Below are 17,504 nucleotides of genomic sequence, written 5' to 3' on the forward strand. Positions count from 1 at the left end.
CCCACCCCCACCCCCACCCCCACCCCCACCGCCTCCCAGGCCTCCGCCCGACGGGACCGAACGCCGAGGCCCCGCTTTCATTTTGGGAGCCGAGGTGCAGGCCGGGCTGGGAGGCGGGCGGCAGGGAGTCCCCGTTAGGGCGCCCCCTGACACCACCGAGCCCGCACCCGCCCCACGGCCCGGAGGCCGCCCCGCCCCGCCGCCGCCGCCGCCGCCGCCAGTCCGCCGCCGCCGCCGCCATGGGCCAGGCCCGGCCGGGTGAACGCGGGCCGCCCGGCCCAGGCCCCGGCCCCGGCCCCGACCCCGCCGCGCCGCCGCCCGCACCCCGCCGCGCCCGCGGCCTGGCGCTGCTCGGGGCCCTGCTCGCCGCCGCCGCCGCCGCCGCCGCCGCGCGAGCCTACGCCCGCCACAACGAGGCCCAGGCGGCCGCGCGGCAGGTCCGGCCCCGGGGGAAGGGCGGGCGCGGGGCTCGCGGGGCCGGGGGGCGGGGGGGGGAGGAGGGTTGGGCCCTTGGGGGTCGGGGTCCGGGCGGCGTGCGGCGGGGAGGGGGACCGGGAGGAGGTGGGGAGGGGGCTCGGCGGGGACGGGGCTCGGCGGGGACGGGGACGGGGGCGGGGGCGGGGGGGTAGGCGGCCCCCGGAGCGGGCGGGCGCCGGGCTCGGAGGGAGGGGGGAGGGGATGGGGAGGCACGGGGTGGGGGGTAGGGGCGCGATGGAAGGTCGGGACCGGTGGGCCGCGGAGGGTGGCATGAAAGGGGGGGAAAGGGTGGGGGGGGTGGCGGGTGGAGCAGACTTGGGAGGGCTGTGCTGGGAGGCCAGAACACTGGCCCAGTGTGGGGCAGGGCCTGGGACAGACCGGTGGCTTGGACAGTGGGAGTGAAGCCGGGCCCCGGGAGAGTCTGCTGGTGGCCCCGGAGAGTGCTGGGACAGTGCTGGGGGGACAGGAGAGGACACTGGTGAAAGAATGTGACATGGGGACGGGACCGGGTAGGAGACTAGGGTGCCCTTGGGCTTAGTGGGTAGTGGATGAAGGAGCAGGGCCCAGCAGGGACCGCGTGGGGACTGGGGCTCCGGGGTGGTACCGAGGGGACATTTGGGTGGGTGGACTGGGAAGTGTTGTGAGAACTCAGGAAGATGGTGCTGGGAGCTGCCCCATTGGCCTGTTTAGGACCCCCGGCTGGGTACCCAAATGGTGCTCAGTGGAGCCCCTTCCTCCCAAGCAGGAGTCCGCGCTGAAGGCCCTGGGGACAGAAGGCCTCTTTCTCTTTTCCTCCTTGGACACAGACCGGGATATGTACCTCAGCCCCGAGGAGTTCAAGCCCATTGCTGAGAAGCTGACAGGTACCAGGAGAGCCTGGGGCCTGGGGAGGGGGCACGTGCGTCATGGCCCTCAGCTTCTTGACCACTGAGCCTGCTCCTAGCAGGAGGGCCGCCTGGAGAGGGAGATGAGGCCCAGGGAGGTGCAGAGCCAGGATTAGAAAGGGGGCCATCTGGCTCCAGGTCCCACACCGGTTCCCAGGTTTGAGGATTAGCGAGAATGTCTGCAGAGTGACCAGTATAGAGTAGCTTTCAGTGGGCAGGCGCTCTTACCAGTTACTAGCGATTAAACTCTGCTCAAGTGCTGTCGGATTCCTAGTCTGTCCTGGCGGTCCATTTTTACCTACTTGTAATCAGTGACCTTTTTTTTTTTTAATAAAGGTGAGGTGCTGAAATATTCTAATGAATTATTAAATGCTTCTCTCACGGTCTCACCAGCACCCCAACCTCTGTGTCCATTTCTCTCCAACATCTTGTGACACCTCTTGAACTCGGGATCTAGTTATCCAAATAGCTGGGTGTAAGGAGGTCAACAGCTGGGAAAGGCAAGGAAGAGAGACATCAGCTGCCCTTGGGTGCGTGAGCGCCAGGGGCCAGTGACGGGCCTTCTGTGTCTCAGGCGGGGTCGAGTAGGTCGGCCACTTGCTGGTCTGGTGACCGCAGTCCCTGCCAGAGAAGGAGGGTCAGATGAAAAATGTGAATTTGCTAGAGCAGATGTGGGTCCATGTCTCTCAGTGGCATCCAGTTCTGCGGTGAAGGCAGATGGGCTGGTAAAAAGCTCAGCCTCATGTGGATTGGCCTTGACCTCTTATTCTGCAAACACTCCTCAGAGCATCCACTCAGCCACCTCCTTGTCCTTTTTCATGGACGGAGAGAGTGATTTCCCTCATAATGACACGTTGGACAAGCTTGCTGGGCTCGAGGACACTTGTAATTTTTTACACATAAATCTTTTTCTCCTCCCTTAACACCTAGGCTGCTAGGAGTGCAAAACTGGACCAAATTTTGGGAAAAGAAAACATAAAATAAAACAAAGCCCAAAACATCAAATCTATGCAGGAACCAGAAGCCGTCTGTCTAGTTGGTTCCGTTATGAGTGTGTTTAATTTTCCTTATACCTTAAAAGTTTTACGAATTGTCCCTAATGAGTTACTTAGAAGTCAGGCAATAAAACTTTTTATGAAAGAAACTAAAAGGCCATAATGTGCTGGACAGTGGTATTAATAATGATCTGTGATAAGAGTAAAATACTTGAAAAAGCAAGGCAGACGAATAGACTTGCACATTCCAGCTGTTCCCTTTCTCTGAGGTTTCCAGATTGCTCTTTGGAAAGTTTTGCTACATCGGCTTACAAATGCAGAAATAACCGCGATTCTTCAGAACAGGGCTTTACGTCAGAAGCTGATGCTGATTAAAAGGGCAGCTTCCTGATTCTAGCCCCTGAGGATTCTGACTCAGTAGGTTTGAGGAGGATTCTGGACATACGCAGTTTCGAAAGGCATCCCAAATGATTCTGATGATTCCTGTTTAGGAATTGCTCCCAGTGCTTCCAGTTGGCCTGTCAGTCAATTCGCCAGCAGATGCCAAGCATCATCTCTGTCCCATGAACCTGCCCGAGGACAGCACCATGGCGAGCAATGCCACTGCCTTACCCCTGAGAGGTGTCTAGGGCGCTCCCTTCCGTCAGTCACCCTTTTTGAAATAGGCTGCATTTCTCCCTCAGTCTTCATCATGACTCCCTCCACACTTGAAAGGTCTCAAACTGGGCATACCTCAGGCAGGAAAAGACCTGAGAAATCAAAATCAAGTTCAGCCACTGCCACTCCAGCCCCTCCTTGGACAGATGAGGAAACAGGACCATCCAGAAAATCGGGGAGAAGCAAGTCTCCTCTCTTCCAAACTGGCATTCTGGAGGACATTGCAATCTATCTCAGAGCTTAATGATACCAAAGATGGTGTCAAAGACGGTCCTGTTTCTCGCTTTCATTCGTTCTCCTCAGTGGCTCTCTGACAAGCGTTCGTTTCAAGAGGCCCCCAGGACAGGGACATGCAGGGCAGCATGGCCTCGATTGCCCATGTAGGAAAACCAGAGGGGCTGAGTGATTTGCCCCCAATGGTCCAGGAAATGGAACTGACCTCAGCCTGGAGCCGGGCTGATGAGGCCCAGCCCGTGTTCTCTTCTGCATGCCCCAGGCAGTGGCTTCTCTGGTGCTGGGACCCCAGCCACTGGGAGAGGCAGCTGCCTGCCCAGAGGCTGCCTTTGGTGGGCCCAGCACCAAGCTCATCTCAGACTCAGTTCACAGAACAAAGGGAAGCCGGACAACCAGCCAGCCCGGCCGGGTGGAAGGAGCACAGGGTGGAGTCAGGAGAATTCGGTTTGAGCCCTCGCTCTGTGGCTCCCCGACCCTGAATCCTCTGGTAGTAGTAATACAGCTAAAGTTTATTACGGGTTCACTCTGTACCAAACCGGGTGCTAACACCACGTGGATTCTCTCGTCCAATCCTCCTAACAAGCCACTGGCCAAATCACACAGCTGGTGAGGCGGGGGATTTGAACGCGGGTCATCTGGTTCCTGAGCCTTTAAGGAAACGGAGTCTCTGAGATCATAGTGCCCTCAGAAGAGGGTCATGGTTGATTGTGGGTTTAGAGTAAAACAGGCCTGGGTTTGAATCCTGACTCCCCCACGACCTAGCTGTGTGACCTTCGAGAAGTGACTTCACCTCCTCTCTGAGCTTCCACTTTTTCATGTGTAAAGTGGAATTGGTAATAATGTTATTATCGGCCTCTCCAGACTGCTGTGAAACTAAAATGAGATACTTACTGGTTGTTACTTTGGGAATTGTTAACTATTATTACTCCAGCTCTAAGCCTGGCCCGCTTAAATCACCTTCCTGTGTGGGGGGAGGAGGGGGTGGACAGACATCCGCAAAGAAGAGAGGCCCTGCAGCCAGAGGGCAGGCCGCTCTCCAGCAACTGTGTGTCTCCTAGGGTCCGCTCCTGCGGGCGTCTACGAGGAGGCGGAACTGGCCCTTGACCCCAGTGAGGAGACGCTCACCATAGAAGCCCGATTCCAGCCTCTGCGCCCGGAGTCCATGACCAAGAGCAAAGACGGGTTCCTGGGGGTGAGTTTGAGTGGGGGGCAGTGGAGTCTGCCCCCAGGTAGGACCACAGATACAGGATTGTCTGCACACACTTACCCCCGAGAATAGGTCTGTGCTCTGTTTCGCTTTCCGTCTTTTCTTCCTTCCTTTATTAGCTGTCCCCTGTGCCCCCAATGTGCCAGGCCCTGGGGGGTCCAGAAGTGGGTGCGATGCCAACCCCGTTGTTTAGGACACAGTGTGGTGCAGGAGGGGTAAGCATGAGCTCCTAATCCAGACGGGATCTGGACTGGCTTCCTAGAGGCAGTGTCGTCAGACAGAGACTGCAGGAGGAGGGGCCTGAGCCAGTGGCGGGGGGTTGGGGGGGAAATGGAAGGATGGAAGGACCCGGGCAGAGGAGGCAGCTCATTACTTTCTGCAAGTTGGTCTCCCCCCGCCCCCACGCTGTGAGTTTCTTGAGGGCAAGGCCTGCGACTCATGCCTCTGCGCTTCCTCAGGCCCCTGGCACCTGACTGGTGCTCTGCTGCACTCTGATGAGCCAGACCTGAGGTTCAGCCCGGGCAGGGGGCCATGGCGGGGAGGGGTGCCTGACAAATGCTGTCCTGAGCAGCCCTGCCCCGCCCTGAGGCCCGTGGGCCAAGGTCGCAAGCCCATCCTGGCCCCGAGGCATCCCCACACCCTGCCTGCCTTCCCCGCCCTTCCCCCTCAGCTTGCTCTGTTCCAGCCACTCCAGATGTCCAGGCTTTCTTCCCGCTGTGAGCCTCCTCGGATGCTGTTCCCTCTGCCAGGAGCAACTTTTCCTCTTTGCCCAGCCCACAGAGACTCAGCCTTTCCGTCTCCCCTGAAAGGCCACTGCAGCATGAACAAAGGTCTGAAGGCAGGAAGTGCTGGGCCAGCCACCTGCAGACAGAGAGCTGGTGCGGCTGGACCCAGGGCACGTGGGACACAGACAGGGGCATCCCGGCCAGTGGGGCTGGAAGAGAAGTCGCCAGACTGCAGAGGGCCTCGGTCGCCTGACTTTGGCCTTCATTCTGCAGCAGTGAATTACCATAGCAGATTTTGAAATGGGAGGGTTCCCTCGTCAGATGCTCGGCAGGCTGGGGAGAAACAGGAGACGAAAAGCCCCGTTCTTGGTGGGCCATTTGCCCCACGGGGACCAGGGGAGGGAATGGGTCTGGTGGGGAGCGAATGAAGTCAGTCTGGACACATTGAAGTCGAGGCGCCTGCAGATGTCCAGGGGGGACAGTCCAGCAAGTGAGGTTGGAAACACAGGTTTGGCCTCCCACAGAAGACCTGGGGAGGGAAGGTTGGCAGGGATAGTTGGTGGCTGAAGTTGTCCGAATAGATGAGTCCCCCGCAGAGCAGTGAGAACAGGGCGGGAGCTGGTGGGGTGCCAGGGTGCAGCTGCACTTGGTGGGTAGATGGGTCAGGGGCAGCGCCCCACAGAGCGCGGCCCCCCTTCGCGGGCAGCTCCCCTGCAGGGGTGGGCAGGACCCCGCGGGCAGGCGGCTCCACCTGGCGCAGCACATCCAGCCCTGCTTAGAGTACTGCCTGCTCGGTCTCCCTGGGGGGTAGCTCCAAGAACCTCTCTCCTCCCAGTGAGCCTGGCCCCCCTACCACCGTGGAGGCTGGGAAGGGAGAGGGAGCCTGATGCCGGCGAAGACCTGGCAGCTCCCTGGTGGCGGAGCGCCCCCCGAAGGGGCCAGGCACGTGCTGTCCCAGTGGTGGATGCCTCATGGGACTCCTGCCTGTGGCACAGAGGGGCAGGGAGGGGCTGCCCAAGGGGCAGCTTTTACCCCAGGACATGCCCCGGGTCCTGCCTCGGTGCTCCAGACGTGCAGACAGACAGGCCCGCACAGTCTGACCCTCATTCTGTCCCGCGTGTCAGCTCTACTGACAGAGATGGGGCCTTACTGACGGGGAAACAGCTGAGGGACGCCGGGCATGCCAGGGGCCTGGCCAGCGTGGTACAGGCGACTCTAGAAGGGGGCGCTCTCTGGGGGTGACCTTCCTTCCCCTTCTCTGTGGTCGCATCCTGCTCTTTACCCCTGAGATTTCCGCCAAAAGGTGGAAATTTCTCCTCAGACTTCTCTCCAAAGCCTCGGCCCCCTCCGTGGGACGTTAGCCCCAGGGGGAGACTTGGAGAGAAGGTCAGGGAGAAGGCAAGGCTGGTGAAGGGGGTGGCAGGTGGTGGCTCTCAGGATTGCCAGCTGGTGCAGAGGAGGGAGGCAGGACCATGTGTCTGTGAGGCCTGGGCTTGGTGAAGAGGCCGGCAGAACCCCTGCACAGAGCTCCCCCCTGCACCCGGCCCCGCGCCAGCCCTAACTGGCCCTGCCAGCTCTGGCCTGGGCTGCCCCTGAGCGGGCCAGCAGGGTGCTGCTGGGGGCCGGGGAGGTGAGGTGAGCCTCAGCTCTGGCAACGTAGTGCCTGCCAGGCCTCTGGCTGTCCCCAGGACAAAGCACACCCTGGGTCCTGCCACTCCCTTGGCTTGTGGGCCGGCTCAGGGCTCAAGGGAGACCTCTGGGCCTGCGTGGAACGCCCACGTCGTGGTTCTCGGCGCCCTAGAGCTCCGGCTCTCCCCCTGCCCCAGGTCTCCCGCCTCGCCCTGTCCGGCCTCCGCAACTGGACGACGGCAGCCTCGCCAAGTGCGGTGTTCGCCGCCCGCCACTTCCGGCCCTTCCTTCCTCCTCGGGGCCGGGTGGAGCTGGGCGAGCCCTGGTGGATCATCCCCAGTGAGCTGAGCGTCTTCACCGGCTATCTGTCCAACAACCGCTTCTACCCACCACCACCCAAGGGCAAAGAGGTGAGGGCCCCATAGTGAGCCCCAGCCCCAGCCCAGGCATGGCCCCTTCTGCGTCTGCTCCGCACCCGGACCCCCAACCCCCTCCCGCGCCCCCGGCCTGCAGGCCCAGAACAGACGCTCACCTCGGGGATCAGGACCCAACAGGCCAGCACGGGTCTTCACTGCCTTCCCCCCAGGTCATCATCCACCGGCTCCTGAGCATGTTCCACCCTCGGCCCTTCGTGAAGACCCGCTTTGCCCCTCAGGGGGCCATTGCCTGCCTGACGGCCATCAGCGATTTCTACTACACTGTGATGTTCCGGTGTGTAGTCCTCAGACACCCTCCCTGGCCTCTCAGCTGGGCCGGGGACCCCCGGGAAGCATGGAAGGGCCCGGCACCGTGAGGGCAGGGCCTGCCCGGAAGCCCCTAGTGCCACCACGTACCACCCTCTGGTCTTGGGCAAGCAGTGTTGGCTCTCTGGGCCTCAGTTTCCTCATCTGTGGGGTGGGCGGGGTGGTGACTTCCTCCTGGGAGCGCGGGGAAAGTATGGGGCATGCTTAGCATGAGGCTGGTGGCTGACTGTTATCCACCCAGAAGGGGGCGCGTAGGAGCTATGACACCAGCTCAAACACACCCTGCAGAGGCTGTGAGGGCTCAGAGGAAGGCTGGTCAGGCCAGGCCCGGCCCTGAGGATGGGCTGCGCTTGGAGAGCCTCGTGTCCTCTCCCTGCCCCACACGTTCTCCTTCGTCCCCTGCCCAGCCCTGTCCTCCCCATGAGAGTCTGGCCAAGGGCTCCCCAGCTTTGACACAAAAGCAGCAGTGTGGGCCGTGGCTCAGCAGGGGGCTGCTCCCAGCCAGGCTGCTTCCCCGCCCCCCCCAACTCCCCCAGGATCCACGCCGAGTTCCAGCTCAGCGAGCCGCCTGACTTCCCCTTCTGGTTCTCACCTGGCCAGTTCACCGGCCACATCATCCTCTCCAAAGACGCCACTCACATCCGAGACTTCCGGCTCTTCGTGCCCAACCACAGGTGGGAGCCTTGGCCCCAGCCCAGCCCTGCACCCCGTTATAGTTGGCCCCACTCCACCCCCCAGCTCCAGGAGCTCGGGTACAGGGGCCCAGAGGCCCCTTCCGTCTCTCTCCCTCCTTCGCTCCCCAGAGCCACTTCTCTTGGAAGGGGCCTGGAGCTGACCCAGGAGCAGGCAGCTTGAGGTGAGCGGAGGTGGGTCATTCCATCATCTGGCAACCATGTCCCAGTTGGCCTGGACCACCAACACTGTGCCTGGGACCCACTGCAGCAAACCTTCCCCAAAGCTGGAGCCTAACACCCTCATTCTGCTGACAGACCTCTCACAGACCCATGACCACAGCCTGCACATGGCACCCTAGTGCTGGCAGCTGGGCAGGGACCTGGCTGATCCGAGTCCAGGAAGCCTGCCCAGAGGAAGAGACATGGAAGAGCTGGGTGGGGCAGGGGGCGGGGTGAGGAGGGTTTAGCCGGGCCAAGGGAGCAGCCCATGTAGTCCTGGGGGCAGGCCCTCCACTGCCTGCAGTTGCTACCACAGGCCCGGGGGAGGGGGGGGTGTGGAGGGAAGGGGCCTTTCGGGAGGACTCCATGCCGGCCGCCTGCCTGCCTGCCCAGTCTGCTCAGGGTCATCCTCTTGTCAGGGGAGCATGGGACCAGAAGGCCTGACTTCAAGTCTTTCCACATTCCTCCCTGATAGCAAGTGGCTGCTTAGTGGGTCTGAGTGACCCAGGACAGGGACAAGACCTTGGCTGGGAGCTGGGAGCCCCATAGTTAAGTCTCCACTGTGGCACCAGTGGGCTGCATGGCCCAGGGCAAAGCCCTGGCTGTCTCTGGACCTGTTTCCTCATCAGCTGGGGGGGGGGGGGGGGGGCATGGCTCCTGGGCATGCATGAAGGGATGGCTGGGAGAGCCTGGGAAGAGAAACCACTACCCAGGAGCAGGAGTGGTTTCTTCTCCCTCCCCTCAGCAAGCAAGCACCTCCCCCGCCCCCCGCCCGTCGCCAAATGCACAGGCTCAGCCCAGAGCACGTTTGCCTCCACCCCAGGGTTGGAGGTGGAGGTCCTGGGTTGGGTGAAACAGGGCAGGGGCAAATGACCAGCCCCAAGACCGGCTGCTCCTGAGCCTGTGTCTTGGAACCAGGCCCAGGGGCTGCCCAGCTCCTCAGGCGCCCCCCCCAATCCTGCCTGAGGAGGTTAGTTGTCGGTCCTGGGGCTCCCTCATGTGGCCGATCTGCAGGTGACCTGTGGTGGGGCCACACTTCCAGCGGGGGGCGGGAGGGGGGGCTGGCAACTCAGGGAGGCAGGTGCTGGGTTTTCACGACTGCCCTTCTCCGTGTCCTGAGGGAGGCACTGATGATCTTTCTGCCTCAAAGAGCCGTGGGCAGCATGTGAGACATGGATGGGAAAGCCCTTTGTGAACTGGAAGGGGCTGGGCCAGTCGAGCGTGGTGTGGTTGCAGCACCTCCCAAAGAGGCGGCCCAGGGACAGAAGAGGGCCCAGGCTCCGCGGGCAGAATCCCAGTGGCCCTAAGACCTCGGGGTCACCTTGTCAAGCCCCGGTGTTCTCATCTGTAAAATGGGGAGGCTTGTGTGCTCTCAGAGAGAGAAAGATTGACATGGGCCTTGGTGACGGGGGTGTTCTGCCCTGGCCCCCTCTCCCTGTCGCCAGGTCTCTGAACGTGGACATGGAATGGCTGTACGGGGCCGGTGAGAGCAGCAACATGGAGGTGGACATTGGCTACATCCCCCAGGTGAGCACACAAGGGGTCCCGACCCAGGTCTGCAGGGCTGGGTGCCGCAGGCAGTCCGGGTGAAGGCCAGAGCTTCTGGTGGGCTGAGGCCAGCTGTCCCCAAAGCAGGATTCTGGGAAACCACCTGATCTTGCACAGAAAACCTCACAGTTGCCATTGGTCCTCAGACGGCTTCACGTGGTAGAAGGAGCCCTGGGTGGACCCTGGCTCTGCCCCAGACTCACCCGAGCCCTGACCCAGCCCTGTCCTTCCCGGGGCCTCAGTTCCTTCACCTCTCCATTGAGTCGGGGGGTCTTTGAGGGTCTCTCAAGGAGTCTTGCCCATCTCTGAGACACCCTCACTGATGTCATCCCCTCCTACTCTCTGGCCCAGATGGAGCTGGAGGCCCTGGGCCCATCGGTCCCCTCCATGATCCTGGATGAGGATGGCAACATGATCGACAGCCGCCCGCCCTCAGGGGAGCCCCTCCAGTTTGTGTTTGAGGAGATCAAGTGGCAGCAGGAGCTGAGCTGGGAGGAGGCCGCCCGGCGCCTGGAGGTGGCCATGTACCCCTTCAAGAAGGTGGGGCTAGACGGGAGTGAGGGCCAGGGGCGAGGTCTGTGCGGCCAGGGCTGGGGGAACAGTGCGGTGCGGGGCGGGGGTGGCCCTTGATTCCAGGCTGGGTACGGGGCTTGCTGCTGAGGCCACCTCCCTGCCCGGCCCTGCCCGTACCAGTGGGGCCTCTCTTTTGCCATTCAGAACTTGGCAGGAGGCATCCCCTGGCCCAGCAATACCCTTTCTCTCTCTCTCAGACACACACACATGCATATGCATGCACGCACAGTTACACACTCACAGTACAAACACACACATACACACACATTGTCCACACCTCCTGAGTAGGACCCTAGCCGCACACAGTAGCTTCTCTGTGTCACCCCTTGGCCCCAGGTCACCTATCTGCCATTCATCGAGGCCTTCGACCACGCCAAGGCCAAGAACAAGCTGGTGCACTCAATTCTGCTGTGGGGGGCCCTGGATGACCAGTCCTGCTGAGGTGAGGGAGACCCCGCCAGGCTGAGAGAATGGGGGGACAAGTCACACCTCGTGGGGTGCAGGAGGCTCTGAGACCAACAGGACTGTCCTGTTGGGGCATGGGGGGCGGGGCTTGGGGACTACACAGGGCAGGGATGTGGAGTAAGAGCCCGGGGGAGTTCTGCACTGAGCTCGGAAGAAGCTGGTGTTCACATTAGGAAGAGCCCAGCTCAACCATTTTCAGCGTGGAGACCTTGGCCACGTGACTTCCCCTCCTTGAGCCTTAGTTTTCTCGACAGTGAAAGAGGGGGAACACACTTACCCCGCAGAGTTGTGAAAATGGGTGTGTGTCTGTGCTCCGTGAAGGGTTGCACACAAGTAAGAGAGAAAGTAGTGCCAGAGGCTGGCCGTGCGTTCACGTATTCGGAAGATTCACCCAAGACCTACCGGACACAGAGATTTAGGGTGTCTGCCAGCGGGAACAAAGATGGGTAAGAGCGTGCCCCTGCCCTCATTCCAGTCAATCCACAAACACCCCAGGCACCGCCTGCACCAAGCCTGTAGGCTGGGTGCGGGGAGTCTGGTCGGAAGTGGTCCCCGTGCTCGGGGAGCGCAGTGTGTGTAGAAGGCGCGTGTCGAATGAAGACAAGCGTGGTGAGTGGCACACAGGGCATGGTGCAGGGCGGCACAAGACTGTGACCGGGGCTCAGGGGAGCCTTCTCAGAGATAGGGATTGTAAGCTGAGACTTTAGAGGAGGAGGAGAAGTTTATCAAGTGGCAGGAGGAAAAGTGTTTTAGGTAGAATAATCTGTGCAAAGGCCCTGGGCTCTTAGAGTTTAGTGGATTTAAGAAGCTGGCACTATTCTCCCTCTGACCCTCCCCCCTCTCATGTACTCTCTCTCTCTCATTCTCGCTCTCTCAAATAAATAAATATTAAAAAAAAAAAAAAAGCTGGCACTATCTGCAGGTCCCTGGGCCGAGGTTGTCGTCTGTCTGTGTGTCTCCCTCCTCCCCCCGCCCTGCCCCCCACCCCCTCTCAGCCCAGGACGCCACAATGTCACTGACTGGAACTACAGCGATCCTCTACTCAGCACCTACTCTGTGGCACGCTCTTTGAATCTGTTCTTACTGGGGTGCACAGACGGCTCTACAGCCCAGAAGGTTTATTGCTGATAGAGAACCCAGCAAGACATGTGGGGGTGCCTCACCCTTCTGGCCTTGCTGTTTCCTGAACAGGTTCGGGGCGGACTCTCCGGGAGACTGTCCTGGAAAGTTCGCCCATCATCGCCCTCCTCAACGAGAGCTTCATCAGCACTTGGTCCCTGGTGAGGGAGCTGGAAGACCTGCAGGTGAGTGGCAGGTGGGTGGGAACAGCCCCGTGGGAGCCCTGGGGACGGGGCCGGTGGCTGAGGCATCGGGACATGTGTCCCCACAGAACGACCAGGAGAACCCGTCCCACAAGAAGCTAGCTGACCTGCACCTGGAGAAGTACAGCTTCCCCGTGGAGATGATGATTTGTCTGCCCAACGGCACTGTGGTAGGCAGCCCCCCACGCCTTCCCCCGGTTGGGCCAGGCAGCTCGGGGCAGAGGAAGCAGCAAGCAAGGGGCGCACACTCAGAGACCTCATCAGCCTTCGGGGCTGGCTCCGCCACTTCCTGCCGCTCTCCCAGTCAGTCTGAACCTCACTGGTCCCCCTCTATAAAATAGGAATTGTCACACCCACCCGGCCTGCCTCGTGCAGGGGTGGGGACACTCCCACGAGAAGGGGGACCTCGACAGCACTTCGGGGAATGGACAGGAATGTGGCCTGGAAGGGAAAGCTGACCCTGGACCATTGTGGCCAGCTCTGGGAGGGAAGGCGGAAGGAGGGGCCGGGCCTCGTGACAAGCAGAGAGGACCAGGGGGCCCCAGGCCGAGCCAAGCTGCAAGATCCTCTCTCTCCCCGGGGGCCCCTATAAGTACTCACACACAGCCTCTCACGGGGGTCTCACGCGTCTTTGGGAGAGGGACAATGACAAGTGCCCATTTTACAAACAAGGAAACTGAGGCTCAAAAAGGTCCAGAGACTTGGTGAAAGTTACACAATTAAGTGCAGCCTGCATGTGAGCCTCAGAATCTCCTGCCCCTTGCCCTTTGAGTCCCGAGGGATGGTTTCGTGTGGGACTGAAGACTGTGGTCGGGTCGTTAGCTTCCCCAGGCTCTCAAGTGGAGGAGGAAGTCGGGGAGCAAGAGCTGAGGCTGGCTGGGAAGAGGGCCACTGCGCCCTGGCGCTCAGCACGGTGGGCCCGGCCCTGGCAGGCCCTGGCATCCCAGAGCCCAGTGGACAAAACTTGGCCCGGGGACTGCGCCCTCCCGCTTGTCCATTTGTTTCTTGGCTCGTGTATGGGCACCTGCCCTTAAGGAGCTGAGTAACCAGGGCGAGAGGAAGCAGGGAAGCAGGCACACAGAGTGGGTGGGCATTTTGGCAGAAGGGAGTGTGGAGTTCAAGGGTCACAGGAACAGAGGAGAAGAAGGGCCGTGGGGGGTGGGGGCGAGGGGAAGGCGGAGAGGCGTTAGGTTCTGGCCGGTAGATGAGTGTGGGAGAGCTCCGCAGGCAGAGGGCCCTGTGTGCCCAGAGGCGGGAGACGGGGAAACGGCCGGGCCCTGGGTTCGGTTCTGCTCTGCCTGTCTGCCGTCTGCCTCGGAGTGAGGACAGTGGAGGCCTGAGAGTGGCCCCTTCTCCCAAGAGGGCATGAGCAGACCGGGAGCAGAGGGGGCCCCGCTCACTCTCCTCACCTGGCCCCTCTCCCAGGTCCACCACATCAACGCCAACTACTTCTTGGATATCACCTCCATGAAGCCCGAGGATATTGAGAACAACGTCTTCAGCTTCTCATCCACCTTTGAGGACCCGTCCACGGCCACGTATATGCAGTTCCTGAAGGAAGGCCTTCGGCGTGGCCTGCCCCTCCTGCAGCCCTAGTGTACCCTCAGGCCGTGAGAGGCCCGGCTGGCGTAGGGGGAGCTGAAGGAAGGGCCTCCAGCGCTGAGGACAGGCCCCTCAGGCCCAGAGCCGGTGGTCCTCACACTCCCACCCCTGCCGCTCCCAGGCTGCCCGTGGGGCCTGAGGTCAATGGGGGGTAGACGGGGGTGTCTGGGCTGACTGGCTGGATGAACCTCTAGCTCCAGCTGCCACCATTAGCCCTTTACTACCCACATGGTTCCAGAAGCTGTTCAGGATACCAAAAATGGGGCCTCGGGTCATCTCCCTGGACCTCACCCACTCAGGCACATAGTCCAGGTCCTTGTGAGGTGAAGATCAGGAAGGAGTGGTGCTAGGAAGACTGGGCCACCCCTCTCTCCTTACATTCATCCCAAAAGAAACATCAAGAAACCCTGGACTGGGGGTTAAGGAGGGGTTGCCAGGGAAGCACTCTTGTTTGGAGCCTCCTTCCTGGCTGCCCCCCCCCCGCCTGGTGTCCCCCAGTGGGGTGAGTTTCAGCTGGAGACAGCCTTTTGGAGGCTCAGGGCAAAGCCCTCTTTCAGGAGAATTCACTGTACCTCGGACCTTGGCTTCCCAGACCACTCAATCCAACCTAATGATAGGACACCCAGTACCAATTTTGGGACTTGCTGGGGGGCAGCTGCCTGGAGAGGTTCACTGTGAAGGAGACTTCTGCTCTTAGCAAGGGAGTCCACTGAGGGGTTCCTGAGGCCCAGTGCCAAGGCACCCCCAACCACCTCCACCTACCCCAGCAAGGGTCACAGTAGGATGACAGACCCCAGCTCCACAGAAGTGTACCTCAGCCAAAGAACACAGCCTCCCCCAGAGCTGGCGCTGCCCCAGCTGTCAGGGCAGCCCAGACCAGCTAGCCCACCACCGAGTGGCCATTGACCCTCCTTGGCCTCTCTTAAGGCCTTGGTCTACGTCCCAAGCCACTGACCACAGCCAGTCTTTTTTATATATGCAGAAAAGTGTCTTTATGTGAAGCTTCTCACAGTTTGTAGGTATTTTTGATAACCCCAACGCTGAGGAGAAAGAAGGGGTGGTGTCTTCCCCCAGCAGCAGCCCCATGATGGCTGGATCTGAAATCCTAGATGGGTCCAGCTTGATGTCTTTGCAGCTGCACCTACAGGAAGAAATAGTCCTCTCTTCCTTTTCTTCCAGCTTTTTAAAAAAGGTCAGTGTACCCCCAACCCTATCCTTGTCCGCCACTCAGGACCATGAGAGATCCTTGGGCTTTTTCATTAAAGCCTTGGAGCCACACCTGCTCCCCAACGCCTGCCCCCACAGGGGCTCACTCTCAAACCTGGAAGAGGAAGGCAGACATTTCCTCAGACACGCTCCCCGGCCTCCCATCCGCTGAGTTCTGTCTGCCACTGAAGTATCCATACTGAGCCTTCTCTGTCTGGGGCACTCTGTTAACATTACTTGTATTTTCTCATTTAATCCTCACAACAAACCTGTGAGGCAGATAGTAATTGTTCCCATTTTGCAGATGAAACTGAGTCTCAAGGAAGTGAAGTGACGTGCCCAAGGTCACTGAGTGGTGGAGCTGAGATTCAGCCTGTCTCAATTTTGGAGTGTTTTGTTTTGCACTGCCCCTCACCTCTCTCCCCTGCCCATTTTCACCGAGGTGAAAAAGAAAGCCTTTCAGACCAAAATGTCTCACTCCCCTCTGATCTCCAGAGCAAAGGAGGCGTGAGCCAGCCAGCTCAACCAAGTTGCATCCTGGGAGGCAGTGCTTCCATGCCCCTTACAGGGAGGGAGGGCACCCGAGTCTGTCTCGGGGCTTCCAGGCCTGGGCGGCAGTAACCAATCCCATGAGCCACCCAGTGTCAGCAGAGACTCAGCCTCGCCACCCAGCAGGCTCTTCCTCTCGTCCTGGTACAGGAGGGCCCACTCCACATTGCACAGTCTTTGTTTTATGTAAGGCACTGATTGCCTTGGCTTTCTGATCTTCATCTCAAGTCTTCTCCTGAACCCCACCCGCACCCCACACTGGGCCTTGAAGCTCATGGTGGGGGAGGGCCCCCAGCTCCTGCCTGTTACCTGTCTGCCCCTTCCCTCCGATACCCACACGTCCTGTAATAAAATTGGAGAGACTAGGGTGGTTCTAAGTGGCTTTCCTTTGAATGGGATATTGGTTAGTTCTATCCTTGGTCTGACTCTGTGGGATTGGCTTGGCAGATGGGCAAGGGAGCATGGCTGGAATGCCTTTGGGGACTATCTTTTCTGTCACTAGAGGGCTCAAGTGATGTCCTTAAGTTTGTGATAGACCTAGTAGTAGTACTTACTACTGTTTTTAGAATCTGGTGAGAAAGATTCTGAAGTTAATTACCCATTGTCTTAGAAGCAGAGCCTAAGGCAGGCATTAGGTAATTTTTTTTTTTTTTTTTTTTTTGAGGGAGTACACTTCAAGAAAAACCTGTATAAGAAGGAGTGAAGAAGGGACACCTAGCTGGCTCAGTTGAAGGAGCATGTGACTCAATCTCAGGGTTGGGAGTTCGAACCCCATGTTGGGTGTAAAGGTTACTTTAAAAAAATAAAATCTTTTTTTAAAAAGCCTTTAAATTTTTTTTTAATTAAAAAAAATAAAAGGGAGTGACGAAGAATGGGGGAAAGGAAAGATGCTAAGCAGTGATAGAGTCTCAAATCGTAGCCTGGGCATGATCATAGGGGAAGGGTTCTGGAACATAAGCCACACCACAGAGTAGAATCTACCTTTTGTACCCTGTATCGGTCAGTCATTGACTTGGAAGGTGGAGTAAATTCCCAGGTGAGGACCTCTGTGCTCCCTCTTGTAAGTGCAATTTTCCAGGGAAGGGGGCAGCTGTGTGAAGCCAACACAGCAGCTAGAAGATGGGTTCACTGGCAGGGTAGAGGTGATCTGGGTTGGGCACCAAGACAGCATCTACCACCCCCAGGAAAGACAGCTAGGATGGATCTACAAGATCTGCCATTGGCCAGGAAGGAGAATCAATGATTAAACAACAATTTGCCATCCTGGAAAGAAAGCTGGACCTGGAAGTCAACCCTCATCATTTGAAATATGGTAAGGATCAGGATGGACAACTCTGAGGTCTCTGGCTAGGACAGCTATATAATTTGCAGGATCCAGTGCAAAATGAAAACTGTAGGACCCCTTGCCTAATTTATGTATACACACACACATATATAAATGTATATATTATATATATATAACTATAAATACACATATATACAAATATATATATATTTATACACACATACACACATATATATACAAGAGGACAACAGCAGAGCATTAAAGCAAGCAGAGTTCTGAGCAAGAGGCCCCGTGTGACTACCCAAACCCGTCCTCCTGTGAAGCCAGCCTGTCCCTGGCAGCTGGGACTCGCAGGCTTTGAGACCCAAGAACTGCAGCCTGGGGGCCAGGCACAGCTGTATCCTGAGGTCAGGGGAGGGCATGTGACCCAGGCCTGGATGCCATGGAGACCAGGACCGAGAGGGTTGAAGCGGGAGGGGGGAGTGGGTGAGTGAGCCTGGAAGGAATGTG

The 17,504-nt window shown here is 59.1% G+C and overlaps 1 protein-coding gene across 2 annotated transcripts; it reads left to right on the plus strand.

Annotated features, from left to right (window-relative positions):
- The first annotated feature begins 239 nt into the window (after window positions 1-239).
- SELENON (selenoprotein N) lies at window positions 240-16,074 on the plus strand. 2 transcript variants are annotated; one of them, XM_027596172.2, is made up of 12 exons: window positions 240-437; window positions 1,223-1,340; window positions 4,306-4,439; window positions 7,006-7,218; window positions 7,395-7,519; window positions 8,088-8,225; window positions 9,890-9,971; window positions 10,344-10,532; window positions 10,902-11,007; window positions 12,222-12,334; window positions 12,421-12,522; window positions 13,778-16,074. In XM_027596172.2, the coding sequence occupies exons 1-12, from the start codon at window positions 240-242 to the stop codon at window positions 13,946-13,948; spliced, it is 1,689 nt and encodes a 562-aa protein (XP_027451973.2). In that variant the 3' UTR covers window positions 13,949-16,074. The 2 variants fall into 2 exon arrangements, with proteins under 2 accessions (XP_027451973.2, XP_027451981.2); XM_027596180.2 differs by lacking the exon at window positions 240-437 and adding an exon at window positions 835-986.
- Window positions 16,075-17,504: the final 1,430 nt, after the last annotated feature.

This window comes from Zalophus californianus, chromosome 4 (genome assembly GCF_009762305.2).
Source record: "Zalophus californianus isolate mZalCal1 chromosome 4, mZalCal1.pri.v2, whole genome shotgun sequence".
In the NCBI taxonomy this organism is placed as follows: Eukaryota; Metazoa; Chordata; class Mammalia; order Carnivora; family Otariidae; genus Zalophus; species Zalophus californianus.